Source organism: Petaurus breviceps, unplaced genomic scaffold (genome assembly GCF_028583685.1).
Source record: "Petaurus breviceps papuanus isolate PSGF00001 unplaced genomic scaffold, PetGlider_PUasm1.0 185, whole genome shotgun sequence".
Taxonomy (NCBI): Eukaryota; Metazoa; Chordata; class Mammalia; order Diprotodontia; family Petauridae; genus Petaurus; species Petaurus breviceps.
This window is the reverse complement of record NW_027185797.1, coordinates 8,034,422-8,062,351: the sequence shown is the minus strand read 5'-3', so window position 1 is coordinate 8,062,351 and position 27,930 is coordinate 8,034,422. Positions and strand designations below refer to the sequence as shown.

General features: G+C 37.0%; 1 protein-coding gene across 3 annotated transcripts in view; it reads left to right on the top strand.

Annotated features, from left to right (window-relative positions):
* ANKRD28 (ankyrin repeat domain 28) overlaps positions 1–27,930 on the top strand; it is a 195,667-nt gene that overhangs the window by 124,384 nt on the left and 43,353 nt on the right. For all 3 annotated transcript variants that reach the window (XM_069088417.1, XM_069088416.1, XM_069088418.1), the window contains 7 exons: positions 11,644–11,786; positions 15,949–16,161; positions 19,104–19,182; positions 20,052–20,166; positions 20,732–20,814; positions 23,333–23,396; positions 26,464–26,532. In XM_069088417.1, coding sequence (XP_068944518.1) covers positions 11,644–11,786; positions 15,949–16,161; positions 19,104–19,182; positions 20,052–20,166; positions 20,732–20,814; positions 23,333–23,396; positions 26,464–26,532 — 766 coding nt within the window. The remainder of the gene's footprint in view (positions 1–11,643; positions 11,787–15,948; positions 16,162–19,103; positions 19,183–20,051; positions 20,167–20,731; positions 20,815–23,332; positions 23,397–26,463; positions 26,533–27,930) is intronic.

Here is a 27,930-nt window from a genome sequence, read left to right as displayed (position 1 = left end):
TCCCCTGGTTTATCCTGTAGTTACATCGCTGTTGGCCTGTTGTCTCCCCCATCAGAGCAGGGGCTGTCTTTCTGCCTTTCTTTGTGTCCCTAGGGCTTATCACAGCCTAGCACGTGGTGGTTGCTCAGTAAATGCTTACTGACTTGACTTCTTGATTCAGGTACAATGCCATAACCACTGCACTTGGCAGCTTCTCTTCCTCAATAATTGATTGCTTATTTTACTAATGAAATCCTTAGTTCAAGACTGAGGATCAGGAGATTGGTTTCAATATAGTAACTTACCATAGAGTAGCTTCAGGAAGTAAACTGCTAACTTTTAAATGTTTTATGTGAGTAGATGTGTTGTGGACAAGTGGACAAAGAATACCACCACACTCCTAGATATGTGTGTATACATACAACATACATCGCATATATGTCATGAATGTATGTGTGTGTCAGCTGTTAAGGGTGACTATCCCAAATAAATGGTAATATGGAAATGCTTTCATTTAAAAAAAAATTAATACTGCCTAGCAAATGCAAGTTATGTTTAAAAAATGTGTAGATTAATCATAGTATACAAAACCTTTCCTGCTCCAAGACTTGGCTTATAACCATTGGCAGAAAGGAAGGAGCAGTAAGCTGCCTCTAGGTTTGGTTTGGATTTGGGTTTGGTTTTTTTTGGGGGGGGGGGGGTTTTTTTTTGGTCTCATACAAATGTGGCTTAGAGAACTTCATGCCTTCTGAGCTGTGCCTTCCAACTATTCTATTTGTGCACATTAGGAAAAAATTCATAGCTCTCTCCCTCCTTTCATTTTCAATGCATTGAGCAGGATTAAGAATGACACAAAGTTTCCACAGGAGGAGAGGACAGAATATGAACTTTCTAATTGCATAGCCAACTGTACTTCTGTACTTGCACATCCAATCCTGTTACAGGCCCTCTTTAACTCTTGGCCTTCTTTCATAATAATCTCACACAGTTCTGCCTACCACCAGGCTGTTCTGCTGCAGTCAGTTCTTTTTGTGCTACTGAAGTAATTTTTCTTGTCCAGATCTGTACAGTGACTGCTTTGTCTTCTGTATGTCAAGCCAAGCAACGAACTAGTTCCTAAGGCACCATTCATCGGATACCTCCTTGCATCTCTCTTTTCCACTGTTCTTCTCCTGCTCTTCATCAGAGGTCCCTTACCGTGTTTTCCCCTCATATTGCAAGTTATATTTTGAATTGTTTTAAGGAAAATTCCTCCAAGTGTCTTCCTTTAAATAAGATGCCTGCCATAATATTGGGTAAGTTACTCAGGAAATATTTGGTGTGATTTAGGATGTTTTTTTTCCTTCTTATATTAAATACCTTTTTAAAAATTCTGTTTTTAATAAAAACCCAGCAAACATGAACATTTCAGCATATAAAGAAAAATGGGGAGTGTACATAATACGAGGGAGGGTGGGTGGTGCAGTGAAATACTGGGCCTACACTCAGAAAGACTCATCTTCATGTGCTCAAATCCAGCCTCAGACACTTAGCTGTGTGACCCCGGGTAATTCACTGAGCCCTGTTTCCATGAGTTCCTCATCTGTAAACTGATCTGGAAAAGGAAATGGCAAACCACTCCAATATCTTTACCAAGAAAACTCCAAATGGGGTCACACAGAAAGTCAGCCATGACTGAAAAAGAACTGAATGATAACATAGGACTGAATTTCTATTCTGTGTACTGTTTGCTTTTTTCTCATTGTGTATATCTTCTTAGTATGATTCAAATTTCACATGGTAGTTCTAATGCACTCTTAATTGTCTCTTTCCCTTTCTGAACATCTTCTGCTCTCCTCTCACTTTTTTAAAACCACTGATTGATGTTTTTCTTCCTTTAAATAAGTGAGTCCTTATCCTAGTAGCTGTGATCTTTGTGTTTATTGAATACTGTGGTATTAGATCTGTTTGCTTGTGTATCTCACATATCTAATCTTTTCCACTGATTGATCTCTCTTTTATTTTTTAACCAGTATCAAATTGTTTTTATAATTACTGCTTTTTGTATGGTTTAAAATCTGGTACTGTTAGGCTCTCTTTTATTTCCATCTCTTTTAATTATTTCTCTTGAGATTCTTGACTTTTTTTTGCCTCCATATGAATTTCATTATTTTTGTTGTTCAGTCATTATAGTCCTGTCCAACTTTTCGTGACACCAGTTGAGGTTTTCTTGGCAAGGATGCTTAAGTGGTTGGCTGTTTCCTTCTCCAGCTCATTTTATAGATGAGAAACTGAGGCAAATAGGGTTAAGTGTCTTGTCCAACATCACACAGCTAGTTAGTGTTTGAGGCCAGATTGGAACTCATGAATTTCTGACTCCCAAGTGCAGCACTTTCTGCTGCACCACTACCTCTACCTCTAATTCCATTATAACTTTTTCTAGTTCTATAAAGTAATCCATTGAATAATAATTTAGGTGGTATTATAAATTTCATTATATTGGCTTGTCCTGCCCAATGAGCAATTAATATTTTGCCAGTCATTTCAGTCTTTTCCATTTGCAGTTGTATTTATAAATAAATTATCAAACATTCAAAGAACAATTAATTATACTATTACATAAATTTTTGTAAAAGAAGGGATCCAACCAAAAATTTTTTTTTTTTGCTTTTTGGAGTGCAGTTGAGGTTATGTGGCTTGCCTAAAGTCACACAACTAGTTTTGGTGTTGTGTCTGAGGCCGGATTTGAACTCAGGTCCTCCTGACTCCAGGGCCAGTGCTCTATTCACTGTGCCACCTACCTGCCCCTAACCAAATTCTTTTATGACACCGATATGGTCCTGATACATCAACCAGGAAAATTCAAAACAGAAAAATAAAGCTATAAGCCAGTGTCCCTAACGAACAAAGATGAAAAGCACATATTAAATGCCTCTTATGTGCCAGGCACCATGCTTAGTTCTGGATGTACAAGAAGAGGCAAAAGACAGTCCTTGCCCTCAAGCAATTTACAATCTTAATTACATATATTAACAAAAGAGGTTCGTGATGTGAGTTTGCTTTATGACATGCATTCAGGGTTGGTTTGAAATAAGGAAAACTATAAATTCAACTGTAGTAGTAAAATTAAGAGAAATTTGATTACATCACTAGATATAGAAAAGACTTTTGTTAAAATAGAATGTCCAGGGGGCAGAGGCAAGATGGCGGAGTAGAAGCACGACCTTCACGCGGCTCCGGCTTCCACCTTCCCCAATCCATGTAAAAAGGGGACTCTAAACAAACTTTGGAGCTGCAGAACCCACAAAATGACACAGAGAAGCTAACCTCCCACTGAGGACAGCCCAGCAGGCCAGCAGGAATCTGCCAGCACAGTGCTCTGGGAGCCGAGCCCAGCCACACACCGAGGCTTTAGCCCCAGGGCGGGCCTGACCAGCCACCTGCCAGAGGGACTCCAGATCAGCAGCAGCTGTGGCCATTTCCAGATTTATCCATACATAGATGCGAAGGACAAGGTGAGAGGCCAGTGCAGTCTGGACTTTGGGACCCAGTAAGTGGGAGTGTGTGGCTTCTACTCCCAGGGCAAGAAACCGCTGAGATGCTGGCACAGCCAGCCAGCGCCACATGGCGGCTTCAGCTCCTGGCCTGCAGAGTGTAGGGGGACCAAGCACCAGTCTGAGGGGTAATTGCTCTTGCTTTAACCTGCTTGGATCTGGGTTGCAGTCTAGGGTGGAGGTCCTGGGGTGTGTGTCCAGCTTGCCAGAGCGTGTGGAGACCTCAGAGAGGGCACCCATCTAAATACCTCCGGCAACTGAGAAAGCCCCAGCGTTTGGGACGAAAAGTCCCCTGTCTGGTGGCAGAGTCCTTTTTGGGCAAAAAGCCCAAAAGTCAAATAATTGAGTGGCAAAATGAGCAGGCAAAGGAAGCAAAGCAGACAGAAGATTCCAATATTACACTCCTATTTTGGGGACAAGAAGAAGCAAGGCATGGAACAGGAGGAAAACAGTGAAGTCAGAACTCCTGCACCAAAAGCTTCAAAGGAAAATACAAGCTGGTTACAGGCCATAGAGGACCTTGAGAAGTGGAGGAAAAATTGGGAAGAGAAATGAGAACAATGCAAGAAAATTATGAAATGAGAGTCAACAGTCTGACTGAAGAAAATAATACCTTAAAAAACAGACTGATTCAAATGGCAAAGGAGGCTCCAAAAGGCAATGAGGAGAAGAATGCCTTAAAAAGTCGAATTTGCCAGATGGAAAAAGAATCTCAAAAGCTCAATGAGGAGAATCATTCCTTCAGAATTAGATTGGAGCAAATGGAAACTAGTGACTTTATGAGAAATCAAGATGCTGTTAAACAGATCCAAACAAATGAAAGAATAGAAGGCAATGTGAAATATCTCATGGGAAAAACCACTGACCTGTAAAATAGATCCAGGAGAGAGAACTTAAAAATTATTGGACTACCTGAAAGCCATGACCAAAGTAGGAACCTAGAAAGCATCCTCCAGGAAGTTCTCAAAAAAAACTGCCATGATGTTTTAGTACCAGAGGGCAAAATAGAGGTTGAAAGAATCCACCGATCACCTCCTGAAAAAGATCCCAAAAAGAAAACTCCTAGGAATATTATAGCCAGGTTCCGGAATTCCCAGATTAAGGAGAGAATATTACAAGCAGCCAGGAAGAAACCATTTGAATATTGTGGAAAAACAATTAGAATAACCCAGGATCTGGCAGCTTCTACATTGAGGGATCGAAGGGCTTGGAATGTGATATTCCGGAGGTCAAGGGAGCTGGGACTAAAACCAAGAGTCACCTACCCAGCAAAACTGAGTATCATGTTTCAGGGAAAAATTTGGTCATTCAGTGGAATAGAGGACTTTCAAGCATTCTTGCTGAAAAAAACAGAGTTGAAGAGAAAATTTGACATTCAGATACAAGAAGCAAGAAAAGCATGAGAAGGTGGACAGGGAAGGGAGGTCATAGGTAACTTATCGGAGTTGGGCTGTTGATATTCCTACATGGAAAAAAAATAATTGTATTTTATGAAACTTTTCTCAGTAGTTGAAGGGATTAGAAATATATATGTCTATATATGAGGGTATATGGGCATATGAATACATATGTGAATTTGTGTATATATGTTTACAGGTATACATAGATAGAGGGCACAGGACCAATTTAACAGCAAGGGATGATACTTAAAGGGTGAAATTGAGAGGTGAGAGGAATAATGAGAGGAGATGGGGAGAGACAGATTGGGGTGGGCTGTCTCATACGGAAGAGGCAGGGGAGGGTGGTTACAATGGAGGGGAGGAATGGGAGGGCAGGCGTCAACCTTATTCCCATTGAATCTGGCTTGAGGAGGGAGTGAAATACACACTAAATAGGGGATCTCTCCCTCCAGGAGAATGGGGTGGGGGGGAAGGGGGTAAGAGGGGGGATGATGGAAGAAAGGGCAGGCTGGCGGGGGAGGGAGGTTGGAAGCACCCACTTTTGAAAAGGGATGGGATCAAAGTAGAGAATAGAACAAATGGGAGGTGGGATAGGAGGGATGGAAATATAGTCAGTCTCTTACAATATATCTACTATGTTATTGTTTTGCATTAGCCGCACATGTACAACCTATACTGAACTGCTTGACTTCCCAGTGGGGGTGGGTGGCAGGGGGGGAAGGGAATGAATCTGGAATTGAAAGTTTTAAAATCAAATATTCAAATATATATACATATATATGTGTGTGTGTATGTTTGTATATATATATATACTATTATTAATACCATCTTACATGTAATTAAGAAATTAGATATACAGGCATAGAGATCCAATGGAAAAGTCGAAACGGGTATGGGAGAGAGCAGATTGGAGGTGGGGATATCCTGTGGGACTGCTGTTTTGGGGGGATGGGTGGGGGAAAAACGGGGAGAAAATTTGTAACTCAAAATCTGGCGGAAACGAATGATGTAAATCAAAAGTTAATAAAGCATTTAAAAAAATAGAATGTCCGTTTCTGTTTAAAAAAAAGAAAGAAAACAGGCATAAGTAGGACTTTACTTTAAATGATAAGTAGTATTTATCTAAAATCAAGAGCTGCAATCATTGGTATTAAAGATAAACAAAGATATAAAGATAAATCCTTTCTAATAAATTGAAGGTGAAACCAAGTTGTTGGTTGTCACCACTTCTATTATAGTACCAGAAATGTTGGCTATAGCAATAAAACAAGAAAAGAGAAATTGAAGTATAGATAAAGCAAAAACAAATCTATTGCTTTTTCCAAATGACATGGTGTACTTAACCCTAAAGTGTCAACTAAAAACTTAATTGAAAGAATAACTACAAACTTGTAGGATATGGAGTAAATACACACAAATCGTTAGCAGTTTTTATATAATTCTAATGAAACCCAGTCTTCCTGACTTCGATACAGTACTCTGTCCCCTGTGCCCCCTAACTCCCATAGTTTTTTTTTAATTATTGAAATAGGTCTTAGTTCTATTTTTAAAAAAAATAATGATTTTTTGTTTCTGGTGGTTAAATATATCAATTCAGTGTTGGTAGAGGTTTGTCCATGGTTTAAGAAAGCGTTTTTGTTTGATTGGGTTTTTTTTCACCCATACATTTTTGTTTTTTCATCACAGTCATTTCTACATACATCCCTTTCCTGCCCTCCCAGTGGGTTCTTTTGTAACAAAACATACCATCATATCAAATGTGGCTGACGATATGCACTGTTCTGTGCCTCACCCTTCATTTCCTTCCCTCCTCTACCTTTTCCCTTCCCCCTTCAATCATCCATCTTTGCAAAGAAGGGAAAGAAAGAAGTGGATTTTCTCAGGTCTTTTCACACTAAACTTGGTAATGATAATTTCATTTCCATTTCTTACTCATTGTATATATTATTTGCCTTCTACTTGAGTCATTTTGTATCTCTTCATTTAAGTCTTACGATTTTTTTTCCCTTGAATTCATTGCATTTATCTTTTCTTTTTTTCTGGGGTAGCTGGTGGCATAGTAGATAGTGTGCTAGACCTGGAGTCAGGAAGACCTGAATTCCTATGGCCTGAGACACTAGCTGGATGACCCTGGGCAAGTCACTTAACTTCTGTTTGCTTCAGTTTCTTCATCTCTAAAATTGGGATAAAGAGTAGCCACCTACCTTCCAGGGTTGTTGTGAGGATAATAAAGTTCTTAGCTTGGTGCCATAGTAAGTGCCATATAAATGTTACCTATTAACAATATCATCCATCATCATTATTGCGGTGTAGTTATGTTCCTTTATGTTCACATACCACAGTTTTAAAAAACATTCTACAATCAATAACTATTACTTAATTTCCAGGTTTTTACTCTTTTAAGAAGTGTTATTAGAATATAAGTACTGAGGCTTTTTTTCACTTTTGTCTTTACTTTCCCTGGGCTTATCATAGAGACTGGCATTAGAGTACCAGTAAATGCCCATTTGCTTGTTTTATGTGGGACATCTTTTTTTGTGTCTTAGACAAAATGAAGGAACATCTTAGTCCCTCTCTTATCACAAATGTTTGGGCCAGTTCATTTTCATTGACAGTGTAGTAGTGTATGTATCTTCCAGTGCCTTTCTAAGTGGCCCACATTGCCACATCGCGCTGTTTTAGGTGAAATGTTAGGATTGTGTGATTATTAGTGATTTTGTGTAGTCTTTGATATGGTTTTTAACGATTTGTAATTTACCTTTTGAAGAACATTCATATTGTTTTATTGTTTTATCTCCTGGGAAACAACTCTTGATCTAACATGTGTGTTCATTCCCTGTATATATCTTGGATCTCACAGATGCTGATTGCAAAGATTTTTTTTTCCTACTCAGTAGCTCCCCTTATGATGCTAGGTACATAGATTTTGTTTTTGTAAAAAGCTTTTCAATTTTACGTGTTAAAATTATCTACTATCTTTTCTACTATGTTCTTATCAATATTTAAATAACATCTGTTAGGCTCAAGTTAAGTTTCCGTCTGAATCATTGTAGTGTGTTGTCCCTGATATCTCATGAAAAGAACAGGAAGACTATGAACACTTCATTCAGTATGAAGAAGCACAAACCAAGAGTGAACTACGTGTTGGCATTCTAGAATGCAGCTCCTCAGATTAACGATAGGCCTATGCATTCTGTCAGTATCTACAGGGGTTTTCCATATAATTGTTTTTCTGGGGGTTTACATATAATTTTTTAAAATTATATTTCATTATTTTTAGTCAGCAAAAATCTGCTCTATCACCCCTTTTTATTCCAAGCTTCCAGACACACACTTGAGACCTAAAGAAAAACAAATCCCTTTCCTTCATTAGATTATATGTTTTTTCAGGTTTCTCCAGAGTCATTCCCATTATCATTTCTTACAGTGATATTCCATATATAACATTCCATCATGTTTATATACCATAGCTTGTTCAGCCCTGCGTAGTTTGTGGGTAGCCCCTTGGACCTGTCCAGATAAGAGTGAGGTTGAAGTGTTTGTTGCTCCACCCCACACCTAGCTGTGTTTAAGACTCCTACTCACACACTCATTATGTGAGATAATTTTCCCTAACTTTCATTTTCCTTCTCCCTCAGTATTTTCTTCTTCCCCTCTTTTTCCATTCTTCTCATAAGATCATCAAGATACCAAGTAATTCAACAGAACCACTCGCAGGGCTTGTCAAATTAAATGCCTCCATGTCCCTCGATGATACTAGAATTCAGAATAGACAAATATATGTGAAAGTAAGCAGTTTATCCTTCTTTAGTTATTTATTGTTGTTGATTCATGTTTACCTTTTTATGTTTCCTTTCACTGCTGTGTTTGAACTTCAGAGTTTCTACACAGCTTGAATCTTTTCATCAGGAATGCTTTGAAGTCCTGTTTCATCAAAGGTTCATTTTTTCCCCCTGTACCATTGTACTCAGTTTTGCTGAGCAAGTTATTCTTTGTTGTAAGCCCATATCCTTTGCCTTCTGGAAAATGGTATTTCAAGCTCCTCACTCACTACTTTATAATGGTGTCTGCTAAAGCATATGTGAGCCTGACTGTGGCTCTAATATTTAAATTCCTTTTTTCTGGTTGCTCGCAATATTATTTTTTTGACCTAAAAGTTCTGGATTTGGACTATGATGTTCCTAGACATTTTCATTGGCTTTCTTTCAGGATGTAACTTGTGGATACTTTATATTTCCATTTAGCCTAAACCTCTGTTTCCAAGTAGTTTTACATTTTTATGAAATGTGATGAAATGGATACCATTTGGATAGTCCAATGATTCTTAAATTTTTTTTCCTTGATATTTTTTACAGGTCAGTTTTTTTTTCCTATGAGGTAATTTACATGCTCTGTTTTTTCACACTCATTTTGATGTACCTTGTCTTTAGAGTCATTGGTTTCTCTTTGGTCCATTCTAATTTTCAGGGAGTTTATTGCTTAGGCAAGGTTCTTCTCCCTCTTGTGCCAGGCTGTTGATTCTCTTCCCAGCTCTTTATTCCATAGCTCTTATTTGTTTGTTAATTATCTCCTCATTTATTTCTGATTTCATTTATTTAAAAAATTTTAACACTTCTTTTTAAAACTTCATCTTTTCCTGGAATTCTCGTTGAATTTATGCTCAACTTGTATTTTTCTCTGACAGATTGTGTGTGTTTTGGAGTCATACTCATCTTACACATTTCTTTATTATTGTAGAGTTGTTTTTTTTTTTTTGCCTACCCTTTCAGCCTGATTTCAGACTTGATAGGAAGGTTGGACTCTCCCACATTTCTAGAGGTTAGGTCTTGTCCTATTGATGCTTTCGTGAGGTGTTCATTTTGTGTTATATTTGTTATTCTGGGATCAAAGGGACTGGCTAGGGACCTGGTAGCTGTTTGTGCTCCTGGAGTAGTCTCATCTAGGACTGTTTGATTACTGTCTTTCTAGTGTGATCTCTGCAAATTCCTCACCTGGGTTTTCATCCAGCAACAGGAAACTCCTAGAGCACTCAGCCCCTGTCAGCCACCTCGGTAGTTTGATTGGTTGAGAGTGACAGAACTGTAGGGTCCCCTTTGGCCTGGATGTTCTTCTACAGACTTTATATGGGGCTAGAAGCTGAATATGAGCCCTTGCTCTGCTCCTGGGATCTGAACCACCTTGTTGCTGCTTGCTTCTAACTTCTTCTTGTACTGGTACCACCTAGAACCTCCCTCTCTGGACAGTCTACATTTCCCTTCCCCATTTGTAGGTCCTTTTCTCAGTCTTCTCTGGATCTGTGACCCATAACTGGGCAGTGGTTGATGAAATTGCCAGATGGCACTTGTCCCCATCACAATGTCCCATTTGGATCTGGGTGTGGCCTTGTCTGAATCTGGAACCTCTTCTTGCCCAAGGGCACTGCACCACCCAGGCACTGAAGTGCTCCAAGCACAGTGTTTTACTGCCCCAACCCTGCCACTTGTGTCAGCAGACCCCTCATACTCCCTGTGCTGACTTGATCCAGACAAAGAACTCACTGCAACCTTTTCTGGATTTCTCAGGAATTATTCTTGTGCATTTTCTAGATCTGTTTGGAGGTATTTTGGACTCAGCTGTATTGCTTCGTACTACTCTACTCTGCCCCTCTTATGCATTTTACACCATAAGATCCTGATGGTTGTGATGACCAAACTACACTTTAGAATCCCATTTCCTATGTCTGATCTTAACATCTTGTGTTAATTAAAAGCCTGATTACGGAGCAGTGTCCTAAAAATCTTAATGCTGCTGTCATTCTTATAGTTGTAACCTACATTTTAATGATTTGAAGAAAGTAGTAACACATACATACAAGCATGTGCACACACAACAAACCCTTTGCAGAGGAGTGATGGGAAGGCATGAGCCAAGAAGGAAACTTGAGCAGCCACAGGCTTGTCAGGAAAAGTGATAATAAGTTGAGATGGAGAATAAAGAATGTTGTCCAGGTAGTAGTGGGAGAGAAAAGTCTAAAACATAGATAGGAACCATGTGTTCATGCTTCCTCCCCAGCAAAGATTTTTATATAATCACATTCAGTATTTAGGGAAAATTATTATTACATTATTATGGACATTATTATGGGCAGCATGTTAAAGTTGGGAGTGGGGAGCTAGATTTGTACAGAAGAATACCTTGTGAGAGATTATTTAAATCAGGTAAATATATTCACTTACTGAATACTTACTAATAACTATTCAAGAAATTGGCCCATGGCATTATTGATCATTACAGGTTTTTGTAGAATCTCAAAGATGCTGGAAAAGAGAATGGTCAAGTAGTATCACTTTTAAATATAAGAATATTTTAAATTTTAAGCTGGTAAGATTAAATAATTCCAGAAAGTATAAGAAATCTTAATTATTAAATAAGCTAGGATCATAAATAAAAACTGGTGTTTCAAGCCATTTTAAAAGGTTTATGGAGTACGTGTTATTCATAGTAAGAAATTATTATCCATAAACTTTATATTAATATGTGCATCCACATGTAATAACAGTTCTTTACTTTTATTCCCCCTTCCCCTTAGAAACCCAACTACATTTATGTATTGTCATACTTATCCAGTGATTTCCTATACATGTATAAAAACAGTGGGTTAGGGGGAAACAAATTGTATATTTATTGATTTTTACCCTTCATGTACAGCGATGGAAAAGATCATACTATTTATCTTTACCTATTAATTTCAGGTCACATTGAAGTTGTGAAATTGCTTGTCGCTCATGGAGCTGAAGTTACATGTAAAGACAAGAAATCTTACACACCTCTTCATGCTGCTGCTTCTAGTGGAATGATCAGTGTTGTGAAGTATCTTCTAGATCTTGGTGTTGATGTAAGTACCAGAAAACTTTAAAGATGACAGTAAAAGAAATTGTACATTTTCCTCATGTTTTAAACACTTTTTTAAAGTTTTTCTTTTGCTGAATATGATCTTCAAGTGTGAGAACAGCTATTATTCAGCTCAGTTTACTCTGGATTTATTAAGTACCTGCTATGTCCCTGGCCATTTGCTAAGGGCTAGGGATAAAAGAAGAGGCAAAAGACAATCGTTGCCCTCGAGGAGCTCACACTGCGGTGGAGTCTTTGCTCAGCGTGATGATGGAGTACACAGAGGGCAGTTTTACTTAGGAGATAAAGGGCACCCTAAAGTATTCTTCTAGGATGAGTGCCTTCCATTGGAAGGAATTTTTCTTTAAACGCAGTCATGAGTTCTTCACCTCTTTTTCTGCTGTGGGGTGCAGGAGATTCTATCTTCCTACCCAACGACTTGTTGAAAAAGTTTTATTATGATTGAATCCATACCTTCTTAGAAACATCTCACTTATCCAGCAATTTCAGACATTTGAAATACAGCTGAGAACTAGAGGAAGCAAAAAACCAAGCCTACAAGATAAGTATTATACATGCTTCTTTGCTGTTCCCAAAAAAGGGAGCTGCTTCAAAGGAAAAACTCTTTTTCCTTGTGTTAATTTTAACAAACTTGAATATGTGAGCTATGTGCAAAAAAGAATACAGAAGGAGGAAATTAGGAAACAGAAAGAATGAAAACAGGTATACTGACAATGGTGTCTTAAGATGATTTTTAAATTATCTTCACATCATTATAAAGATGCAGGCTCTGCTTAATAATAAGTTTCCTCAAAAACTTCATTTGCTAAGTCATCTTTTTGAATTCTGAAGTAAAACATCCTTTTAGACAACACACTGATTTAATTTTATTATACTAAGTGTTTTTATTGACTAATGCCTTTTAATTTCATTGTCATTATTTTAGTTTTGTTTGGATTGTTAGTTTTTTGTTTTAATCATATATAATATGAAATCATTGCTATATGGGTAAATGTTTTCTAAATATGGAAACAACTAGAGTATGAATCCACTTAAATATAATCTTTAAGTTAACTAATGGAAAAGAATATTGTACATTTAATACATATTTTGAGCCTTTAGTATGAGCATTTTGTTGTTTTTAAACCAAAGTATGGCTCATATACCACAGAATTTCTTTAATAATGGAAATATAGAAAACTCAAGTATAATTTTTTCTAAGACTCCAGTAACAAAATAGTTGGAAAACTGTTCATTAGAATTTTTATTTTTCAAATATTTACCACTTTATACAAGTGAATTCTGTGGTGCTAATTAGAATGAACTTTCTTGAACAAAAATTGTTGAATAAAATCACTCATTCAACAAGCATTTCTTTTTTTTAATTAAATTGGTTTGTTTATTTACTTTTAGTTTACAACATTCAGTTCCACAGTCCCTTTAGTTTCAAATTTTTCTCCCCCCCCCCCCATCATGGCAGCATGCACTTGAACATAGGATCTACAAATATCTTCATATTAATCATTAGTTAGGTTGTAAAGTAGAATTATATAAGTAATGAAATGATCAGTGGGAAAGAGGAAACAAAACAAGAAAAGAAACACAACAAGTAGTTTATTTCAGTCTTCATTCAGACTCCACATATCTTTCTCTGGATGTAGATATCTCTTTTGAGCATTGGTCTTCTGGAGTTGTCCTCTAAGCTTACATTGCTGAGAGGAGCCCAGTCTATTGAATTTAGTTGTCACACATACATTGTGTCTGTGATTGTGTACAGATTTCTCCTGGTTCTGCTCTTCTCGCTCAGCATCAATTTATATAAGCCTCTCCAGGTTATTATGAAGTCCATCTGCTCCTCATTTCTTATAGCACAGTAGTATCCCATTACATTCATATACCACAACTTGTTTAGCCATTCCCCAGTTGATGCACATCCCCTTGATTTCCAATTCTTTGCCACCACAAAAAGAGCTGCTATAAATATTTTTGTACATATGGGTCCTCCTCCTGTTTCTCTGATCTCTTTGGGATATAACCCTAGAATTAGTATTGCTGGGTCAAAGGGTATGCACTTATTTATAACCCTTTGGGTATATATAGTTCCAGATTGCTTTCCAGAATGGCTGGATCAGTTCACAACTCCACCAACAATGCATTAGTGTTCCAATTTTTCCACATCCTCTTTCCTGTTTTGTCATCTTAGCCAATCTGACTGGTGAGATGTGGTACCTCAGAGTTGTTTCAGTTTGCATTTCTCTAATCACCAGTGATTTAGAACATTTTTTCATATGCTTATAGATATCTTTAATTTCATCTTCTGAGAACTGCCTGTTCATATCCTTTGACCATTTATCAATTGGGCAGTGGCTTCAACAAGCATTTCTTAAGCACCTATTAAATATCCGTCACTGTGTACTAAGTACTGGTGGGAGGGGGTGGAACAGAAGATATAAAGAAGTGAAATTGGTAGTATCAGGAAAATATGATGACCACAACATCAATGAAAATCACACCACTCAACACATCGAAATGGAACTAAAAGGAGCCTTTCCATTTGGTCAAGCTAGCTCTTCATTCCATAATATAGCCTTTGCCTTTTTACAAAATGCCAAGTTTTTAAGACTGGAAAGTATCTAGAAATTTCATTTGCTTTACATAAATTGGGCAAATATATATATATATAACATAGATTACACTCGTTTTAAAATTTTGTTTTCTGTACTTTGTATTTTTAGTTTTAAGTCTATATATATATATACACATACATACATACATACACACACACATATATACATACATAAGCATATGCACACATACATTCATAGTTGAATACACTACTGCAAATAACCTGTTCGGATTTCTTTAGAGAAATATGAAATATGTACATTATTGTAGAGTCACTGGAATTTTCAGTTTATACCTTTGAATTGAACTGGAAGGTATTCTCAAATGGTTTAGTTTGATAAATGGTTAGTTATTAATAGAAAAATGTGATTGGTAATGCTCTTAGACATAAAGCCTTAGTTCCATATATTTTATGACTTTTAATTTAATGTCACAAATATTGACAAACAATAATGTCACAAATAAATAAAAATTCAGTAAAAATTGTGAGATTCACTGAGTATGTTATTATTTTTTTAATATTTTTAGAAAATTTGCTTTGCACTTTTCTAGACTTTCCCTGATCACTCAGTTTTGTATGGATGCATATGTACAAACCCAGTTCTTTCTGTCCTTGCTGTTGCTGTTCTTTGGCTTAATATAAAAATGCTGCTTCATTACTAATACAACAAATATATATATATATATGGTTTTTTAATTGGCTGTTTCAGAAGTATATTATCTCAGGTCTACTACATATTCATTTCTTTCATAAAGGGCAATGTGTTACAGTGTGTTTAAGGGGCAGAAGTTCTGAGTTTGAGTTCTGCCTATACCATTTAGAACTTGTGTGACTTGATTATTTTTCAGCATTTACTCATCTGTAAAGTAGAGAGAATAACCACCACATCAAAGATTTCGTTGTTGATAGTGATTGGTTTCTCTATCCAGTGTCATGTTTATAGTGGTGCTTTGTTTGCAGTCTATCTTTTGAATCTCTCAACAGACCAGTAGGGTTGGGAATAGTAGCTAGCATTTTTACAGTGCTTTAAGATTTACATTTGGGGGTGGCTAGGTGGCACAATGAATAGAACACCGGCCCTGGAGTCCGGAGGACCTGAGCTCAAATGTGGCTTCAGACACTTAACACAAAAAACTAGCCGTGTAACCTTGGGCAAGTCACTTCACCCCAATTGTCCTACCTTCTCACTCCAAAAAAAAAAAAGATTTACATTTGTTATCTTATTTTATCCTCACAACAACCCTGTAAGATAGGTGGTATAATTATTCCCGTTTTACAGAAGAGGAAAGTGAGACTCAGATTAAGACACTTACTCAAGATCACACAGCCAGTATCTCAAGCAGAGGCTTCCAATTCAGGTCTTCTGAGTCCAAGTGCAGTGCTCCCTAGACCCCTAGTCCAGATTGAGACTTAAAGAAATTAGGCTAGACTGCTTTGTATTAGAGCCCAGACCTTCTTCCTTCTATGTCCAGCAATACAAGTATAGAAGGAGGTATATAAAGTATAGAGGCGTTGACCAGTTCTCTTCTTTGTCTGGTAGATGAATGAACCCAATGCCTATGGAAATACACCTCTTCATGTGGCCTGCTATAATGGACAAGATGTGGTCGTGAATGAACTTATAGATTGTGGTGCACACGTCAATCAGATGAATGAGAAAGGGTTTACTCCTTTACACTTTGCTGCAGCATCAACACATGGCGCCCTGTGCTTGGAGCTCCTGGTTGGTAATGGGGCTGATGTGAACATGAAGGTATAGTCTTTTAAATTACTTTTGACAGTTGGTCACTATTCATAAATTAAATATTTACATCAGAGTTGTAAATGTGTATAAAGAATAACTTCCGTTTTCTGTGATGGCACAATCATTTTGTAAGTAAGTAATTTAATTTTAGTAATTTGAGAAAATCTAGAGTATCACTGAGGGGTCATTTTTCTCTGTTTTTCTCTGGGGAATCACGCTACCAAAACTTCAAGCATCCTGTCCACTAAGTGGAGTGTAATTAGCTTTGAGTTACTCAGATATATTTTCACTGATTACTCCAGGATTTATTTCTCATGCATTCTCATGCCAGTCCATGGTCTTTTGGCCTGTAGAAATAACCACAAAATGAAAGTCTAAATACTTAGAGAATTAATAAATAAATCAAAACCTAAGAAATAGGAAGCACTTTGATTAAATAGTGGTAACAAATATTTGCCAGTGTACAAAGTCACTGTTCCTTACTCTTGGTGTTTTGGATCCCCTTGAAGAAGGGAAGGCAACATGAAATAATTTTGAGGATCTCATTGAGAATGAGAGCAAAGGGGAAAAGGAGCATGCATTTGATAAGCACCTGCTGTGTGCTGGGCACTATGCTAAGAGCTGGACAAACATGATCTCATTTGATGCCCAGAGTGGTCCTGTGAGGTATGTGTACTTTGATTATCCCCATTTTGTAGCTGAGGAAACTGAGGCAGGGTCACTCAGCTGGTAAGTATCCATGGCTGGGTTTGCACTCAAGTCTTCTGCCTCCAGGCCAGCCCTTTTGTCCCCTGCCCCACCAGCCACTTTGCAGCAGGGATTGTGGTGCTGTGCGTAGTACCGAGAAAACTGAGGTTCGTGCTCTACATGTGACACAGTGTTATCGTGGGACCCTGGGCAAGTCACTTAACTTCTCAGATGCTGACTTGAGTTGGCAGAGGGAGTAGAGGGAGTGTCTCCATCATCAGTAAAACCACAGATCTAGTCTTTGTCCCCATCCTGGAGATTAGTTGCAGTTGCCCAGAAAATGAGAGAAGCCTTTTGTTTCTGTCACTCTAGAGCAGCAGATGGCTTGCTTCTGTTGATCCATCTAGTTATAGTCATGAAAAGCCATCTGGTGATTATTCTTAGTCTGAAGTACCTTAAAATCCAGATGAAATAGAAGTCCAGTATCCTGGATATCAGGAATAACAGCCTGGACCACCGAGTTGCCACGTCCTTGTGGGCACAGATCCTTTTTTGTGGCCCATTCTGAACTGCCTTCTCTCCCTACCTGGAGACAGTCTCTAAAAATTATTTTTGGTTACTGCATAGCTGGAGTGGCACCTACTTTTTATTTACATTTCATCTCTCTGCACTTTAAAAAAACCTTACAATAAATAGCCTTCACTAAAGCCTGCTTTACCTAGCATAAAAGTTGGTGATGACTGGGTTCTTAAAGAACTTAGCTGATAGAGCCCAGCAACTGCTTCTAGGCTTTGAGTGCATAGCCCATCATGGAGCTGTCCTCTCTAACCAATATAAGCTCATTTGGGAGATTTTCTTTGCCCCTTAGTGAACAGTGTAATGAATTGGGGTAGTTCATCCTCCAGGTAAAAAAGCTTGTCCGCTACAACAATAGAAAGACCCTCACCACATGGAGGAAATCATAGATCCTTTAATGATAGCCAGCATTTAGTTTAATAAAAATAATTGGAAACAGTTCACAATTATAGTTCTTAAAGCTTAGGCTATGACAAACTAATACAATTTGAAAACTATTACTTAGAGAAATAGGATATAAGACATTATTTACAGTGTTGTGAATCCCCCCCATTTTCCAAAGTTGAGTACCTTTCTTTCTTTCATTTAGATTTTGTTTAGCCAACATTAAATTTTGTTCAGATAGTAAAATTGATATAATTTTGTATTGATGACAAAATTGCAATTAATATTACCTTTGCATTTGAAATTTTAACTTTCATAACTGGTAACCACATTGCAGAAATGTATGTTTCATAAATAACAAGTTTGTGCTTCAATTTAGCAAACATGTTAAGTGACTCCTTTTTACTAGTCACTTTCTTGGTGTCTGGAGATTAAAAAAAAAAATGAAAAAAAAAAGGTATAGTTCTCTTAACCCCCAACCCTTTATCTCCAAGGTATTTACTGTCTAGTAACAATTGAATGATAGGCATAGTGGACCAGATAATTGAATGTTTTCCCTCAGCTCCCTGTGTAATAATTTCCTTTTAAATATGGTAGTTTAAAGACAACAAGGTCTTTCATTGCCCTTCAGGGACTTAATTGCTTTCGCTTTTAAAATTTCTTAAACCTAGTATTATGTATAAAAACTACTTTATTTCTTTAACATTTTGCTTAATTGTCTCAGCAAGGAATTTTGTGCTTAAAACAGGATCTCAGCGTTTAAGCACGTCTGAAAAGGTGTTATAGTAAAATCTGTACGTTATGTTCTTGAATATAGCTTTTGTGAGAGCATTTTGATCTCATTTTAAATCCAACACATAGGAGTATTTTATATAGCAATGCTTCATCCCATTGGAACTCCAACATCAGTTTCTGATATTTGAGTCTTCAACTAGGAAAAAGGTATACACATCTGATGCTCTCACTTGTTCTAGCAACTTAGTCTTTATGATTCCTGTCTAGTCAAGGAACTGATGTTGGTAAACCTTGTTCCACACTGGAAAGAGTCAATCTTGGAAATTCGTGTCCATGCTTATTTCACTGTCTTCTTAACAATGACCCAAATTGAGGCCTGATTCTTTAAAGGTGGGTGGTCTTTTTTCTTTCTTCCTGATAGCTTACTTTTGAGTATCTTAATATTTCAAAGCCACACAATAATTATGCACAAAAAAATCCAGCCTCAGTTCTGGCCACTGTTCATATATTTATGTATGTTACATAACAATACAACTAGTAGAGTGTTCTTTTTAATTATATTTCTTTAGAGCAAAGATGGGAAGACACCCTTGCACATGACAGCAATCCATGGCAGATTCTCAAGATCACAAACCATTATCCAGAGTGGTAAAAAGTATTTTTGTTTCTTTTTTCAGATGTGGTTTCAAACTTATCTTTAGAAAAAACAAAAAAAGACATTTGCATGTTATTAGCAGTTACCATAACAGAACATGTATCCCCAAGTTTTGTTTCAAATCCCATTAGACATTAAGAATGTATCTTTTCAGCCAGGTAGCACAGTGAGTAAGAGCACCAGCACCAGAGTTGGAATGATAAAATCAAATCCGGGCTCAGATACTTAGCACCACACCCAGAAATAACTGGCCGTGTAACCTTGAGCAAGTTACTTAACCCCAGTTGCTTAAAAAAAAAAAAAAAAAGAATGCTGTCTTTTGTTGTTTTCATCAGTTTTTTAATTTTCTCCTGTGTTTTTCTTACCAGAATATAGAAAAGGTTATCTTAAAAATTGGCAATTTCTTTTTCAAGTTGATTTCTTTGTGTTAGTGGGAAATAGATCTACTTCTTTGTCAATACTTAGAAATTGTTTTATTGTTGTGGATGGTGGTGGCTGTTTGTTTTGCATTTGCTAGTTGCAATATATTAATTTAAAATGTTATTGTGGATTATTTTAAGAAAGTGATAGTCATAGCATAGACCATAGAACATAGCACCTAATAAGTGTTTTGAGTTAAATTGGCTTGGTCTTTATCTGTTTGCAGAGAATTAAGCCTTTTAAATAGCATCTTTACTGAAATAATTTTAATATAAGTGTGAATCTGGTTATACTTGGGGGAAAGAATTTCTTCATTTATATTTGAATATAAGTATAAATTGTGAATTAGAAGGAATTGAGAAAAAAACAAATTATTCCTGTCTGTCTAATATAACCTGGTGTGTACATCCATATATACCTGACTAGATGTGTTTTATTGTAGGAGCAGAAATAGACTGTAAAGATAAGAATGGAAATACTCCATTGCACATAGCAGCTCGATATGGCCATGAGCTACTTATCAACACTCTCATTACAAGTGGTGCTGACACAGCAAAGTAAGTCATTTTCAAGTTGTTTAGTGACTCTGATTACACAATACAGAATGAAATGAAATAAATCATTGCAACATTATTTGATTATTTCAGGGAAAGGTAGTTGTGGGACTTGGGTGAAGAAATAGTTGCCTGATTATCAGTCTTCCTGAATTCCCTCTACTTGAGTGTGGACACAATGATTTAAAGTAGTTTATTGTCAGTTAATTTGATAATATAAGATAATAAAATCATGTGGGTTTTTTTATTTTAAAAAATCTTGTTTCTTGTTTTATTTTCCCAAACATGAACTGTGATTTTGTAGTTACTAACTTTGTGATTATAATAATACCTTTTCATTATTTTTACTCTGTAAGAGAATATACGTCAATAAAGATTATAAGTTATTCCTTTCAAAACTTCTTTTAGTTGAACAAAATTGAAATACACGTGAAAAACAGTTTTCTTGAGTCCTAGAGTGGTGTCTATTTTTAAGTACTAAAGTTTTTATCCTACTCCCCCAGTTTAGAAAACAAAATGCATATATTTTATTTGTACTATACTCAGTATACCATAATATCTGCTTTAGGCGGGGCATACATGGAATGTTCCCTCTCCATTTGGCAGCATTAAGTGGTTTTTCAGATTGCTGTAGGAAACTTCTCTCTTCAGGTAAGCAAATCATGAATTTTGGTATGTTTTGTATAACATCTAGAATATGTAAAAAAAGCCATACTTTCTAATTTAAATAGGATAGCTATTTATGCTGTTTGTGGTTAAAGTTCTTTCCCACCATAATTTTGAAGTTTTGATCTTAAAAATAGATGTTTTTAAAGACTGAAAGAATATAATTAACCAGAAGTCTATGTGAGCTAACAGAAAAATGTCAATATATCTGGGTGCTACATTTATTGAACCCAATTAGTTGTCTTTGAAAAGAAAATACAACTAAGAAGGAGAAATTAATTTGAACCATTTATATCCTGAATCCTTTTCCCCATTGTTACATTTGTTGTATCTTTGAGTATATGATGAAATTCTCATTATCATAAACTATTTTGTGTCTTGTTGGGAGTAAGTTAAGATTTACATCTACAATCAAGTGTTCTTACCCTGGGATCTATATACACCAAGGATAGGTTTCAGAGGGTCTACAAAACTTAGATGGAGGAGAAAAAAAAAGAACTCCATCTTTGTTTTCACTAACTTCTGTGGAAAGAGATAATTATTGGTTCTTTCTACATTTCTAATGAACAACTTATATTGATATACAAGTGCAAACTATAAGAACAACTACTGTTTTAAAAATATTTTTCCCTAGCTACATCAAGGCAATTTTTAAGATTCATTTTAAAAATGTTTTGAGTTCCAAATTTTCTGTCTTCTTCCCCATCATTGAGACAATTAGCAATTTGATATAGGTATACATGTTCAGTCATGCAAAACTTATTACCGTGTTAATCATGTTGTCATAGAAGAGACAGATACAAAGAAGGGAAAAAACATGAAAAAGAGTATGCTTTGATATGCATTCAGATTCCTTCAGTTCTTTCTCTGGAGGTGGATAGCATTTTTCATCATGAGTCCTTAGGAATTGACTTGGATCATTGTATTGCTAAGAATAGCTAAGTAATTCATAGTTGATCAGTGTACAGTATTGCTATTACTGTGTACAATGTTCTCCTGGCTCTGCTCACTTCACTTTGCATCAGTTCATATAAGTCTTTCCAAGTTTTTCTGAAATCTGCCTGCTCATCATTTCTTTTAACACAGTATGAAATACTATATTATAGTATAATAGTATTCCATCACAATAATATACTACAACTTTTTCAGTCATTTTCCAGTGGTTGGGATTCCCATCAATTTCCAATTCTTTGCCACCACAAAAAGCTGCTACAAATATTTTTGTACAAATAGGTCCTATTCCCTTTTTTTGGATATCTTTACTACGCCTAGTAATTGATATTGTTGAGGCAAAGGGTATGCACACTTTTATAGCCCTTTGGATATAGTTCCAAATTGTTCTCTAGAATAGTTGAATCAGTTCACGACTCTACCAGCCATGCATTAGTGTCCCAATTTTTCCACATCCCCACTAACATTTATTAATTTTCTTTTTATGTCATATTAGCCAGTCCCATAGGTATGAGGCAGTAATGTGCATTTCTCTGATCAGTAGTGATCTAGAGCACTTCTTTATATACCTATAGATAGCTTCCTTTGACCATTTATTTATCAGTTGGGGAATGACTTGTATTATAAATTTTAATCAATTCTCTGTATATTTGAAAAATGAGACCCTTATCAGAGAAACTGAGCAACTCTGTCTCAGTAACTACTGACTGAAATTTAACATTTCCTTCAGTTATGAATGGGGACAATAAACAGCATTCTGAGAAGGATCCCACTGGGTCCACCAGACTGCCTAAGTGTCTTTTGACACAAAAAGGTCAAGATCTCTTGTTCTACCTGGTACATGAGAATTCATCAAACAAAAGAATGTAGATAGAATAGAACAGAACAGACTCCCATTTTCAGAGGAGAGTTTATGCTGTTAATTAGAACAAGAAATCAGTAGATATTCCTGAACTAGGTCAGCCAAAGGACCTATATTTACCCTTAAAATAGTATGATAAGTCTTGGACTCAGGTAGGAATACCATAAAAAGTTGTGGTCCAAAATACTGATTAATCAAAGCTAAAAATAACATAAGGAAGTCTTATGTTAAAAATGTTTTTTAAAAATTAGGTATTTTTTTCTTACTTTGGAACCTTGCTCTATTGATATCTCTCAGATGTTGGAAGTAGCTTAATTCCTCTCTTATGTTGACTAAATTATTACTGTTTACTAATAACAACAATTAAATTAAAAAGCATGAGTGAGAGTGTTGTTTATGTTTTGCATCTTCCTGTTGGGAAGCAGAGGTAAAGCATCAAGAAAAAGAAATTATAAATTTTTTTTTAATTAAAAAATTTTTTTTTTAATTTTAAAAAATTAAAAATTTTCTAGGACTTGTATGAAACCTCAAATAACAGTAGCAACAAATCACCACAAAATATGACGTTCTTTCTAATGTTATACATCACTAAGAAGTTTTGTATCACTTTTGCATGAAAATTTCCTGGACTATTTTAGCAGAACTTTGGTTTATAGTTTATATCACTAAAGATTCAATTTTTTTTTTTAGGATTTGACATAGATACTCCAGATGATTTTGGCAGGACTTGTCTTCATGCTGCTGCAGCTGGAGGGTATGTTTCACAATTTTTATATGTTGAAAAAAAAAAAATCTGATCACTGCAATTTTCTCTCCCATTGATTTTATCAATGTATTTATGTAAACATGACATATAGGAGACGAGAAGTTACTGGAATTATATAGAAAGAGAAGGTCAGTGAGGGAGAATGTGCTTGGACTTACTGTCTCTGGTGCTATTCCCTTTTTCAGAGGAGAGGTAGAAGATTCAGACAAAGAAAGGTTAAGATATTAAATCGTTGCACTGTACTGTGACAGCTAAAGTAGATAGCAGCATAGCAAGGTGGAAAGGAAAGAGCCCTGGATGAAGAGGCAGCAAGAAATGGATTTAACAAGCTGTTGTCCTCAGTTTCTTCACATATAAAAATGAAGCACGACCTGGGTGATTTCTTCCAGCTCCAAGTGTATGTATGATCTATGAAGCAGGAGCTAGAGAAAACAAGGACCCAGGAAAATACATAAAACCTTTTGAGGTACATTGCTTGGGAACTGGAAGCATTATGATTCTAGACGATTTTTAGTTTCCATTTTTCAGATATTACATAGAAAAAGTAGAAATATGCCTGTGGACCCTGACATTTATGGCTCACGGAATCTGGGGGAGAAGAAACCCCTGAGGCTCCACACTGCAGCAGAACAAGATGCATCCCTGTTAGTATGGAGAAAGGCCACCTGTTGGCTTGTGCTTGGAGACTAGCTCCCTCTTACAAGCCAATTCTACTTCTGGATCACTCTCCTGAAAAGGTTTTTTCTTATGGTCACCTTTCAATTTACCTCATCATAGTTTCTGTCCTCTGGAGTCCAGCAGAACAGAGTGACTTCCTCTTGACAGTTCTTCTGATAGTTGAAGACAGTTGGCAAGTCTTCCTTCCTTAGGCTGCACAACCTGTAATTCCTTTAACTCATCTTATTGTAACCTGAACTCAGGACCTTTTGATATCCAGCTCACTGTCCTCTGGACACTGCAGCTTATCCATAGTCTTCCTCTAGTATGGATTCCTTAAGTGAACACAGAGCTGCACTTGGGGCCTGCCAAGCTCATCAGGGGACAGCCACTGGTCCTCTGGTCAAATGTGGCTGGTCTTTTCCCTTCCCTGGACTATAACTCCAGGTACCTGGTAGCATGTGCTTATGAAGGGCCTTTTTGTTTCCTCTTAGAATCTTTATTGGGGGGCAAGGGGGATCTTCAGCTTGCCATTAGCCATTGGCATTCTCTCTTTTCCTGTTCAAAAATTATTCTCCTTATAGAAAACGGACACCAAAAGAAAATTGAGCAGCTTCTTTATGACTGTCCATTTCATTGTACATTCATTCCTGGGCATTTAAGTGACTCCCATGTTTCAGGCACCCTGTTAGGGCCTAGGTATGCAGAGACAGAAATGACTGTTCCTTCCTAAAGAAGCTCATGAATTGGAGAACAGAGAAGGAGCAGTATAAGCCTCCTGTGGCAGGTACCCCTGGAGCCCAGCTTTAAGAGAGAAGTAGAGGCGAGGAGATGGAGGACAAGTACAGCCGATTGAGAAGCTAGGCTGGAGGCAGATTGTGAATTTATATTTTCCCCTAGAAGCAGTGAGGAGCAACTGGAGCCTGCAGGGTTGTGCTGTGGTTAGACCTGTGCCGGAGCTGCATGGATTTGGTAGTTCTGTGGAGGATAGATCACAGACTGGAGAAACCAGCTGCGTCAGAGGCGCCATGATCACTGCAGATTCCTGACAGTGGCTCTGTAACTTTTAGCAAGGTTCTCCTGGTTTCCTTTGTACTCTCATGGATTGCCATCAGGTTTATTTCTCTTTAAGGAGAAAGAAGACAGTAATAAAGTCTGTTCCATCAAAATGAATACCATTTCTTGTTCTGAATGGACGATTACATGTAATCTATGTAGTTGTATAAATGTATGACGTATTCATAAATTCATATGCTATCATTTTTCACTTTAAATTCCAAACTTATTCTCTCTACTATTGATTTGACCCTTTAATATATCCTGCCACTTCCCAAACTGAACATCTTCCTTACCAAACCAGTGACTCCTCATTTTCCTGTTTCATTGAGAGGCACCACTATTTTTCCCCTTTTTTCATTCCTCTAGTCAGTCACTAAGTCGTTTTGGTTTTTTCCTCCCTGGCATACTTCCTATCTTTCTGTCATTATAATAATTCCTAAGTCAAAACTTTTCTTCTCCAATCCACCCTCCATACACTGCAACTAGTTTAGTCTTCTTGAAGTATAGCTCTAAGTATGTTAGACCCTCACCAACTCCCATGACTGCATTGGGTCCTGATTCTCTAGCCTGGCACTCAAGGATCTTGCTCAACCTGCCTTCTCCAGTCATTCCTTACCTACATAGGAGTTTCCCCTGTTTTCTGGGCACAGCAGGCCCTTTGGGTTGTATTAGTCCCCTAAAACACGCTGTACATGTGTTCCTTCTGCTTGCATTGAGGGAAACATTGCTACTGCTATTATTCAAGGGCTGATAGGTTGACTTAAAAGACAAGACCTATCAAATTATTTCAGTAATTTGTCAAAAAGTAGTTTTGCAAGAACCTTAATCCCAAACTCGTATATTTCATATTAATTTCTAATTGACATGAATTATAAAAACACCCAGTTTAGTATTTTATTTGATACTTTAAGTATTTAAGCATTTAATACTTTAAAAGTCATTGTAAATTCTGCAACTACAGTGTGATTTTTATGTGTGAGGCATGTCAAATAAGGGGAAAATATTTTGAAGTGCAGCATATGATATTTAGATTTCTTATTTTTATTAAAAGTCACTCATTACAGCTACATTATGACTCATTTTGTAACATGTGACTTTAAAAGTTTAGATAGCACAGGTTTTATCTTTTAAGTTCCGTTAACATGTTCTATTACATGTTGTGTTATAAAAGATGCCCTTTTAAAACTGGCAAAACATAATAATGTTTCATATTTACAAAGAGCATTGTCATCTAATTAAATTCAACTTGAAAATAATTGATAATAGTAACCTGTTATTGTTGAGTTATCTTAAAAAACTTTTACAAGACATTTAATTAAACCTATTTTGACATTACTAGGAATTTGGAGTGCCTAAATCTTTTACTTAATACTGGCTCAGACTTCAACAAAAAGGACAAATTTGGGAGGTAGGATATTTTATTTACTTTAATTTTGTGGCTTATTTATTTGCTTTTCTTCTTATTTTATTTTTAAAAAACTGTCTATGACTTAATATGCCTTTAACATGGAAACCAGAAAAGACCACCTCTAATGCTAGTAGTTCTGAGGGAGTGAGCCTTGCTTATCTAGGTGATGTGTCAGTGAGTCATTGAGGGTCCTAACAAGAGCACACCCTAACCGCTTACTCTCATGTATGGCTGATTCAGCGGAACACACAGCAGCATCAGCTGGATCCAGGGCTCACTGTGCTAGGTCTGGAATATTGAGAGATAAAAGCAGTGCAGCCCTTCTCTCAAGGAAAGCTTGCATTCTACCTTGGAGCTAAAGAAAAGTGTTTTAGAATAGAGAGCACCGCGAGGGGACCAGAAGCCAGGGCTGTAAGAGCTTGAGGGGGCGGCTAGGCGGCGCTGTGAATAGAGCACTGGCCCTGGAGTCAGGAGGACCCGAGTTCAAATTCGACCTCAGACACTTAACACACACAAAAACTAGCCGTGTGACGTTGGGCAAGTCACTTAACCCCAGTTGCTCCACCTTCCCCTCTCCAAAAAGCAAAAAACAAACCAAAAAAAGAACTTGAAGGTTCTCAAGTGGTGACAGCATCAACAGCATGGAACACAAGTCTGTGCAGACAGATGCTGAACAGGGGGTGGACGGCCCTTATCTCAGTTTGTTTAGGATACAGTATGTGTCATAGGTCAATAAAAATGTGTTAGAGCCAGGTCGAGTCATTTTTTTCCTAGAGGCAATAGGGACCTTGAACAAGGAAGTGACATGGTAAGAATTACACAATTTGGATAATTATTTTGGCAGCCATGTCAAAGATTTGGGGAGAGAAAAACTGGAAGTTTTTCCATTCCATTTGGAATGCTGTTATTACAATAGTCTAGTCAAGAAGACATTAAGGCCTGCATGAAGTGGCTGGCAGGGCACAGTGGATAGTTCTAGGCCTGGAGTCAGGAAGACTAAAATTCCTGAGTTCACATTTGGTCTCAAACACTTACTAGCTGTGTGATCCTGGGCAAGTCACTTTGCCCTTTTTGTATCTGTTCAGTATCCCAGGTTTGTATTACCCTGAGCTCCTCTAACTCTCCATCACCCCAGATGTTCAGTTAACCGCCTCCTTACTTTAGGATGCAACCTGAACATCACCTTCTGCATGAATGCTACCTTGATTACCTCCAACTGCTAGTGCCTTCCCTCCTAAATTACTTTGTAGCTAATTATTTTGAATATATTTGTATTCAATATATATTTGTGCTCTGTATATTTATATGTGTATCTATATAGTTGTTGCATTCTCCATTTCTATGTAAATTTCTCATGAGCAGGGATTTTTTTGTTGTTGTTTATACTTGGATACCCAG